We start from the raw sequence: 9,636 nt of genomic DNA on the forward strand, positions 1-9,636 counted from the left end.
CAGAACACATTTTTATTTGAAGTCCACAACAAAGATGGTACAAATAACTGTTTGCTTTCACTTTAAGTTATATTTGTACGTGCTGGTCTGACATTTATCGACGTCGCACTGACTCACAGCTGTTTTTTTGTCCTCTTAAGAAAAAAAACAACAAAAAAAAATCTCTTTTCCGCAAATCAGCCACAGTTCCCCAACACTATTTTATGAGTATGGATTCTCATGTGCTTTAAATCATTTCCATGTAAACATTATGTATTAGAGATCCAGCATTCACACGAAAAACATGGAAGTCAACACCGGCCTTGCTTCTTGAATGCCATAACTCAAGATCACGAGGTAATTATGGTGTTACCCTGAAAACTAAGCTGGTATTCGATTTGATACCGAGGGAACAATAGGCAGTTGTCTTGACGGCTAGCTTAATCAAACATAAGAGTGGTGTCCTAGCATTAGCAGTCCCTGAACAAAGAGGGTTTTTTTGGGGGGGGGGGGGGGGGGAGAGAGTAAATGCCTGAAATGAGGCCGGAAGGTAACTTAATTTAAAGAGATTTTAATATGTTTTGGGGCAGAAAATACACTAATAAATACTCCTTGTTCAAGTACAGTATTCATACCTGCCTCTACAATGGTGGTTGCTACCTATTAGCTAAATGCTAACTTCCAGATCGGCCTACAGAACCACATAATTCCTGTCACACTGCACTACAAGCACAGCTGTTCTCAGCTTCAGAAGACAACAGTGGGGCTGATATTGGCTGCTGTCATGGAAACATTGTTCACAAAGTTTCATTTTTATTACAATTATAGAATCAAAGGGTTCTCTGCTAGTTGCTTTTCTATATTAAGATATGGGAAGTCTAGTTCTCCCACCTGGCAACTGGATACCAGTACATTTAGAAATGAAAAACATGTATGACGTTAAATTCATTGAGCATGAGCCTGAAGACACTGCAGAGCTGCCGTACATGTGGATCTTTTCGTTGATATGCAGAGTCATTTTCCAGATGTCAGGCTCAATTCACATGTGGTATTGAACCCATTCTCGTTAAATTCATCGTCCTTACACTGGATTTCTTTTAAAATACAATCATGCGGTCCCTCCTCATTATCTTTAAGCATGTGTCATTCCTCCATGTTCTTTCCATCCTTTCCAAACTTCCACCACACCACGGTCAGGCTGACAGCAATCACTAGGACCAGGCTGCTGGTGACGAGGTAGGCGATGGGCAGGAAATGATTCTGACCTCCAAACCATGTCAGTGTGGTCAGTACGACTTCCTTTCTGCCTCGGAAATACTGCACAGGGAAGTCTGGAGAGGTGGGAGGTCAAGGCTGAAAATAGATGGTTTTAAAATAGAGACAGAGGAAACAAAAGAACACAATAGGACACGTGTGCCTGACTTCCGTCTACAGACGACTTTATAAGCCCACATTACAGGATACTGTAGGAGATCTCAATGGTGTAATTCCCAGCCGGCAGCCCTTTGGTGAAGGGCTTCTTAGCCCGGCGCAATACCCCGTAGAGCTTCTTAAAGTTGGGGAAGGCGGCCTCCCTCATCCACACGATCAAGTCATCGTTGATGAAGCCGTTATTGGTCGGGTCCAGGGGATCCAGCTCATACACGGGTTTCTGCCAGTAAGGTGGCCGAGCTGTGTCTGTGGAGTCAACGTGAGTTACTTCAAGGTTGGAAGACAAACTGAAACAATTTTCCCGCGAGTTTGATCAAACACCTTTAAACACTTCAGCCAGAGATAAGTTGCCAATCTTTGGGTTGCGGTACTTGACGTTTTTGTCGGTGTACCAGGTGATTCCCTTCCGTAACAGAGGGACCTGCACAGCAGGAGCCCTGGGGCCGCGGTAGGTCAGAGTGAAGGAGTCTGGGAGGACAGACGGGAGTCAAGAGTCTGAGAGGACAGTGACGAGATGGAGAAAACCTAGAGTTGCATTTACCGTTGAAGATGCTGTTGGCCACAGCACCACAGGGAGCTAAAGGGAGGCCGTTTTTGTCTCGGCTGAAGGGTTTGCAGTATGAGCTGGGGTTCTACTCAGGAGCCAAGGGAGAGTAATTATACACAGACATCATGTTCCTGAAAGCGTTGTACTTGTAATTAGTACAAAGTACCTTTAAGTTCTGCGTCCTGCCGACCATCTGTCCATCATCTCTGGAGTCCATGTACCTGCGCAGGTTCTGATGGAAGTTTCGGAGGCCATAATAGAAAAAGACGTCTCCCTGGGAGAGCAGTCGCACACATCAGGAGCACATACTAGTACTACCACTAATACTACTACCACACACATCATACATACATACTACAATTACTCACACAAGTCATCAGCACATACTACTACAACACACAAAATCAGCACATATTACTACAACCGCTACCACACAAATCATCAGCACATACTAATACAACTACTACTACTACTACTATCACCACGACTATTACTACCAGTTACTACTACTCCTACTAGTACTGTACCATTACTGCTACTAGTGGACAATTACTTCTACTGCTTCTGTAACTACCATTGCTGATATTAGAATTAGTGTCGTCTCGGCATCAAGAACAGTGATTCTTTTTAGGCATTCTTTTTGTACTTATTGTGTAAGCAATATTACCAAATAGTATTAGCATTGTTATTGCATTGCATTTGTACTCGTATCAGTTTTAGTACCGTATTAATATCATAGCTTTAATGCTAATATAATGCAGAAGTAGTATTATTGCTGTCATCTTTATTTGATGCTGTTTAACTCTGTCCTGCTCTCTCTGTCTATCTGTCCGACTCTTTCTGTCCTGCTCTTTCTGTCTCTCTGTCCTGCTCTCTCTGTCTATCTGTCCGACTCTTTCTGTCCTGCTCTTTCTGTCTCTCTGTCCTGCTCTCTCTGTCTATCTGTCCTACTCTTTCTGTCCTGCTCTTTCTGTCTCTCTGTCCTGCTCTCTCTGTCTATCTGTCCGACTCTTTCTGTCCTGCTCTTTCTGTCTCTCTGTCCTGCTCTCTCTGTCTATCTGTCCTACTCTTTCTGTCTCTCTGTCCTGCTCTCTCTGCATTTCTGTCCTACTCTTTCTGTCCTGCTCTTTCTGTCTCTCTGTCCTGCTCTCTCTGCATTTCTGTCCTACTCATTCTGTCCTGCTCTTTCTGTCTCTCTGTCCTGCTCTCTCTGGCTATCTGTCCTCCTCTTCTGTCTCGCTGTCCTGCTCTTTCTGTCTCTCTGTCCTGCTCTTTCTGTCTCTCTGTCCTGCTCTCTCTGCATTTCTGTCCTACTCTTTCTGTCCTGCTCTTTCTGTCTCTCTGTCCTGCTCTCTCTGGCTATCTGTCCTCCCCTTTCTGTCTCTCTGTCCTGCTCTTTCTGTCTCGCTGTCCTGCTCTTTCTGTCTCGCTGTACTGCTCTTTCTGTCTCGCTGTCCTGCTCTTTCTGTCTCTCTGTCCTACTCGTTCTGTCTCTCTGTCCTGCTCTTTCTGTCTCTCTGTCCTGCTCTCTCTGTCTCTCTGTCCTGCTCTCTCTGGCTATCTGTGCTCCTCTTTCTGTCTCGCTGTCCTGCTCTTTCTGTCTCGCTGTCCTGCTCTTTCTGTCTCTCTGTCCTACTCGTTCTGTCTCTCTGTCCTACTCTTTCTGTCTATCTGCCTATACCCCTCTGTCTGAGTCTCTTCTCTCTTTCACCTTAACCTGTCCGAGATAGATCGCCACTCCCATGGGGGCTGCGTCATCGCTGGCGTCATCGCTGGCGTCATCGCTGGCATCATCGCTGTCACAGATGTGCTTGCTCATGGTCAGTTGTGTCTCTTTACACTAAATTAGTGAGTGCGGTCCTTGACCTGCTCTACTTGTGAAGTATGATCTGGTGTGATGTAAATACAACTGACTTGACTCTAGATTCTTCCTGAAGCGTTCGAGGTCACATGCTAACTGACCCATCTCCTTCAAAACTGAAGACAGGAATAAACTGTCAAACGTTCTGGAAAAAAACAAAAAACTGGCAGAGCTCAGCAGCACATGTTAGTCAGATTACCTTGAAGGCTTTCTCAATGGGAAACACCACTGTGCAGGTACAACTCTGCGCGGCGTTGCTCACATTTTTACGCTTCTCAAAGCATTTATTGCACGTCCCCGCCTCCGTGTAGTCCAGCTGAGAGGACAGGAGAGAGTTAATTAATGAATAGAACACATGGGCGGTGAAACTTTCCTGTTGTTCTAATTCAAAACATAAACTTGGACCTTTCCCCTCTCACACCCTTTTTTATGGCACACTACATCATTCTCTTTCACACATTATTCTCATTAGTAGTTTCTCCCACACAGCAAGACAAGACACTAGAAAATACAGTTTGTCAAGACACTCACCTTTATTTCCTTTATGCTCTGTACCGTGAGCAGCAGCCAAACGCCTAAGAGCAAACATATCAGAGCAATAAAGTAGAAGAAAGGCAACACAGTGTTAGCCGTTAGCATGGGAGACCAGGCAGGTAGCCTCTGCTGTTTAAAAGCCGAGTTGTCTGGCCTCCGAGCCAGGGGCCCCGTCTGAGCCTTCGCTCTGCCCATGAGAGCAGCTGCAGATCCAAAAAGTGTGTGTGTGTGTGTATGCGTACGTGAAAGCTCTGCTCTCTTCCTGTTCTTTACTCGACTGATATCTCTACAGACACACACACACACACACACACTCTCAGCTCTGCCTGCCAAGAGATTTTCCCAGCAGGCCTTGCAGGGTGGAGAGACAGTTGAGGTCTGTTACTTATTAACCACAACTACCTCATTCTGTTTTCAACTGCTTTTCATTTTTCTATTGTTGTTTACAGTTTCTGTCCAACAACACAAACAAAACTTTACTCACATTAAAAATGACAAACATTTATATAACTTCATTAGCAGTCGAGGGTTTGCAGCTTTACAACGTTGCATCGAAGGATGTTATGACAAACGGCACTTCCTCTTGGGTGAGGAAACTCATGAGCTCGCAGCGGGAGGGGCTTCCCCCGAGGTCAGAGTAAACAAACAGAAGGATGCCACTTTTCATTTAGAGTCAGTTTATTCAAACCATCAAATCACTGGAGCTGGTGTGAGACCACAAGCGTGAACAGTAAATATCACACATTTGACAAATGCATGAAAAACAAAAGGAAGAGCAAAACAAACAGGATGAGGCCCTACGGCATGATGAGGAACGGCTCTTTAAACATGATCTAATTTGGCACGTTTACACTTTGCGGCTAAAAAAGTCCGATTTTGATTTTATCTGCTTTGCAATCTTTCAGGATGCCACGTTCCAGCAGCTTCAAAAAATCCACTTTGACCTGAAATCCACAAGCAGAAATGTTACTAGAAAAACTGAGTCCAGACAGTCTAACGATCCTCTCAGTCCAGCAGGGGGCAGTAGCTCACCTCAGGAATATCCATCATCCGCCTGAGCTTCTGGTCCCTCCAGTTCCAGTCCAGAACCAGGTAGCGCAACCCCCTCAAGTTTAAACCCTCTGGGGAAGCAAAAAAAAGTTCCACAGCGTGAGAATGTTTGTCAGAGTTTAAAACTGATAAAAGGGCCGCGTCTCACCTTTCTCGATGAGAGCTCCGATCCTGCCAGGTGTTCCCACTCCGATGTGAGTGATTCCCTTCTGCAGCAGCTTCACCTGCTCCTCCATCTTCACCGAGCAAACACACAAACAGAGCTGTTAATGGGCTTCTGATTAAGAGCCGAGATGGAAAATCTACAAGCACTCTAACGAGACTACGACCTTGATGTGTTTCGCAAAAAGCTTTATCGTCTTGGCTTCGCCCTTGAAGGTTGTCAGCTGCCTGGGAAGAACAGAAAACAAATGAATGCAGTTGTTTGAACTCCAACAAACATGGCTGCTTTGTTACTTACTTGATGAGCTCAATGGTGCGGAGAGCGGAACTGCAAACGATGAGCAGAACTACAGAATTCTTCTCTGTGTGCTGCTTGTGAAGCTTCGCCCATTTGGGACAAACTAAGGAAAAGAACAAGAGAAGTGGACCAGGATGAGTTGCTGCAACGGCTCCTAGAACATCTCGCTAAAAGACAACTCACTCTGTTTCAGGTACGAGGAGAGGCTGTGTGTCAAGTCGTTGCTGGACAGGAAGCAGGAATCTAGGAGGGCAGAGAGCGACCTTGGTGGATCAACGGATCAGAATATTGATTGAGATTAGAAATAGAACTAGAAGTGGATTAACTCACCCTGCAGCTGGAGCTCCTCCAGCTCGATCACAGACCGCTTGTCTGAGAAATACTGTGCAACAGTGTTCTGGAGGTCTGCAGGGCAGCCTGGCTTTGGGTCAGAGGAGGCCAAAACATCTGTAATGGTCTTCTTCTTCTTCTGAAAATCAAAATAGATGTATCGTATATAGATCAGGAGCCAGGGACAAAGTCCAGGGACCGTCTGAGCAGGGCCTGGTAGTAGCTGGGCTCGTCTTACACGGCGCTTTCAAGTTCTTTGAGTGAAACTCTGAAACTGGCAGCCTGCGTTGGGGTCGGGTCTGGGTTTGTTTTGTGTTGGTGTCTGTAGTTACTGTGGAGATTAAACCGTTTATACATCTGTGTGTGTTTTATTCCACAGTTAAAGAGGCAGTCACTTGGTTTCATTGGGCCTTTTTATTGCTTTCTGCTCCTGACGTGGTGTCCATCCAGTTCTTTTAGTACTGAGACTCAATTAAAAAAAAAACGAATCAGATTACTCTCAATAACATCTTTGATTGAACTGGATTAATAACATGATCAAGATATGGGTAATTTGTGGCATTCTGGGGAGGAATCAGTTCTTTTACTTTATCAATAACGTTTCATCTTTATTCATTTCTAAGGGAGGAAAAAAATGAACTATCCTGCCGCAAATCGATTCTTCAACCCTGTGAATACGTGGAGACTAAACTGATGCAATAATCTGATTTAACACTTGAAGATGAAGCCCAGGGGTTGGAAGGAGAGTTTCTGAGTTTGTGTGAGCGACGTTCATTTAAAAGCTCACTTTTGGGCCGGGTTTTATTTTAGTTTTTGGAAAGTCCTCTGATTTAATTTATTTCAAATGTTTAGTACCAAAAATTAAAATAAAAATAAAAACCTGGAGTAAATTGTAATTTTGATTCGGAATTTTTATAAATTTACAATGATTAAGAATGGCAACAAAAACAGTCCTCATGAGACTGTACACTGATCGGACGACGGGAGATCCAGGAGATTGACTTGGACTTGGGCTTGAGTCATGTGACTCCAACTTGTTTGGGACAGAAAAATGTGACCTGAGCCAAACTCTTTCACTCACCTTCCTCTTTCTAGCAGGTTTGGTTGACTCTTTACTCTCGGTCTCCTTCTGGATGATACACTCCTGCGACAACAACAATACCAGGTAATTAAAACACGAGAGCAAAACATGAACCCTGAAAAATAAGAATGAAAAACAGACGTGCGAAACAATGCCTCAGCATCTGTTTCATTGCAGCACAGCAGATGAATGAAAAGCGCTTGTAAATGAGTGTATGAATAAGCTATTACACAGTAATACCTCTTCACGCTTGTTCTTCTTCTTGGCCTTGGCTGTTTTTTCCGTCACCCTCTTCCTCTTCTCTGGTTTTGTTTGTGTTTTTGTGTTTTCTGTCGGTTGTTTCTCTTGCTTCGTGTCCACGTCCTCCTCAGACAAATCTAAAAAAAATAAAAGGAGAGGAAAAAAAAGTGAGATAATTTGTTATTATAAGTCCAAGTATGAGAACCCGGATTGATAACAGTGTTGTGGTAAGACAACACCAAGTCAAGAAGGAAGATTTTAGGTTCATCTTAAATCAAGATGGACAATTTCCACAGTTTGGCCGGCAGAAATCAGATTTGGCATCACTGCAACCCGAGTGAGTCTGAGCCTGTTGGGTGTCTGCCAGTGCGCTGAAGTCAGGACAGACACAGTTACCTGAGATAGTAACGACATCGCAATCCTCAAGATAAGAAACTGATCACTTTTGAGAGATTCACAAAAACAGTAAGTTCTTATGAGCAATGAAGCTGCATTAAAAACAAAACCATAGATTCTAAATAAATACAGTGAGGTGGCTAAAGCTAAAACCCAGTAGGCTTTTTTTTTTGTATAACAGGGAATGACTCTCTTTTTGGCCTGAGGTGGCTGGCAGCAGGGAGCTGGAGGGGGAGGAGTGAAGGGACCGAGTCTGTCTCTCTCTTTGCCGCACAACCGTAAAGGTCTGACAGTCGGTGCCTGAGATTTTGGTTGCATGCTTGATGACCGTTGTTTGGTGCGCCTCTCAGACAGAAAGCCAGGCCTGAATGCTAAAACCTCCCGTCTGCCTCTGGCGTCTTTGCTGCTTCCACTCATCAGTCTGTCTCTCTCAAACGCAACGGTGAAGTCAGCAGTCAGTCTGCGGCTGTTACCGCGTGTCCTCCTCGACCCTCCACAAACCCCAGGTTTGATGCTGCAGTCACGTCACGCTGTTGAAACACACGCAGACGGACCCACAACTTCTGTGTTGAGACGAAACAACACAAGTGGCTACAGCTGAGTTTGTGTGAAGGTCCTAATTGTTGGTCGTTATTGTGCCAACTCGGTCACATTAAATACTGCAGCCATTCAGCTGTCTATTACTTCTACTAAAAGTATTTTTGAGGCTGTGCTCCTCTGGCATGGGACCCCCGGTGCCTGCTGTGTGAGCCCTTGGGGGTGTTTGCTGACAGGTCTCAGAGTGCACAGAATGGTAAGGAGATTAAACAAAGTTGTCTCATTCACACGGACACACACACACACACATACATAAACACACACTTGAGGCTGCCAAGCAAGGTGCCAAACAGCTCATCAGGAACACAGAACTGATGCAGAAGAAATCCTTGAGTTGCTTGAACCAGGGCAGCAAGTGACGCACGCGAGCCGTAAGGGCCTGATAATAACATTGTTTTGAAAAATCATTAAAAAATAAACTTTAAATCACTATATATGAAGTTCAAATGAGGTAAAAGTGCTCCTTTGATAAGCAAACTTCTTAATTAGTGCATCGTTTGATCAGGCAGCGGCGGGACACTTAGTGTTGCTGCTGATGAACTGGATAGCTGAGCAGGAAACAGTATTTTTATAAAATACAGTACATTTGTGGTTGTAGTTCTTTTGAAGTATTACATGCATTTAAACATTGACCTCTTATTTGATGGGAGCAGCTTATAAAATACATTTCTTCATTGCAAAACTCATAGTAACTGAACTTGGAATATTAGTACACAGATGTATTATTAGTACACACAAAGTAAAAAAGAAGGTGACGCGTGACGCTTGAACACGTTGCTACAATCTTTGTCTGCCAAAGCGGGGAGCACTGCCAGAAAATAACCGCACATGAATAACATGATTGTCCTCGGATTTCCTATCTCACAGCTGAAGAATCCCAACCGGTCTTGCTGGTCATGTTTGTCTTCTCAACAACGCTTCCTTTGAGCCGTTACAGGTCAAAGGTTGGATAAAAACATTTGGATTGAGGGATTGTAGCCCCCTCGTTTGCTTGGCTTGCCTTCTACTTTCCACAGCTCCTCCCTCTCCACTCCTTCACTGCTCAGCTTCTATGTTACAGTCCAGGATACCCCCCCCCCCCACCACCAGCAGCAGATGGACCAAGCCAATAATACCCCCCGTGTATGTCT

At 44.5% G+C, this 9,636-nt stretch overlaps 2 protein-coding genes across 3 annotated transcripts in view; both read right to left on the bottom strand.

The window, feature by feature from the left end:
- Position 1: 1 nt before the first annotated feature.
- cdc50c (Cdc50 family member C) lies at positions 2-4,651 on the bottom strand. Of its 2 annotated transcripts, XM_086220326.1 has the most exons (7): positions 4,350-4,651; positions 4,018-4,134; positions 2,124-2,231; positions 1,952-2,042; positions 1,732-1,878; positions 1,444-1,656; positions 2-1,310 (listed from the first exon to the last, which is right to left on the bottom strand). In XM_086220326.1, exons 1-7 carry the CDS (start codon positions 4,545-4,547, stop codon positions 1,123-1,125), a joined length of 1,062 nt encoding a protein of 353 aa, XP_086076452.1. In that variant the 5' UTR covers positions 4,548-4,651; the 3' UTR covers positions 2-1,122. The 2 variants fall into 2 exon arrangements, with proteins under 2 accessions (XP_086076452.1, XP_086076453.1); XM_086220327.1 differs by lacking the exons at positions 4,018-4,134; positions 4,350-4,651 and adding an exon at positions 3,669-3,981.
- Positions 4,652-4,927: 276 nt separating this feature from the next.
- The window catches only part of cmss1 (cms1 ribosomal small subunit homolog), a 29,300-nt gene continuing 24,591 nt past the window's right edge, over positions 4,928-9,636 (bottom strand). Inside the window, exons 2-10 of the mRNA XM_086220328.1 lie at positions 7,514-7,650; positions 7,274-7,336; positions 6,193-6,331; positions 6,046-6,105; positions 5,863-5,965; positions 5,732-5,792; positions 5,551-5,638; positions 5,385-5,473; positions 4,928-5,296 (exon numbers count right to left, since the gene is read on the bottom strand). Of these exons, the coding sequence (XP_086076454.1) occupies positions 5,213-5,296; positions 5,385-5,473; positions 5,551-5,638; positions 5,732-5,792; positions 5,863-5,965; positions 6,046-6,105; positions 6,193-6,331; positions 7,274-7,336; positions 7,514-7,650 (824 nt within the window). The 3' untranslated portion in view covers positions 4,928-5,212. The remainder of the gene's footprint in view (positions 5,297-5,384; positions 5,474-5,550; positions 5,639-5,731; positions 5,793-5,862; positions 5,966-6,045; positions 6,106-6,192; positions 6,332-7,273; positions 7,337-7,513; positions 7,651-9,636) is intronic.

This window comes from Aulostomus chinensis, chromosome 12 (assembly GCF_037954235.1).
Source record: "Aulostomus chinensis isolate RoL2024-O1b breed Wild chromosome 12, RoL_Achi_v1.0, whole genome shotgun sequence".
Taxonomy (NCBI): domain Eukaryota; kingdom Metazoa; phylum Chordata; class Actinopteri; order Syngnathiformes; family Aulostomidae; genus Aulostomus; species Aulostomus chinensis.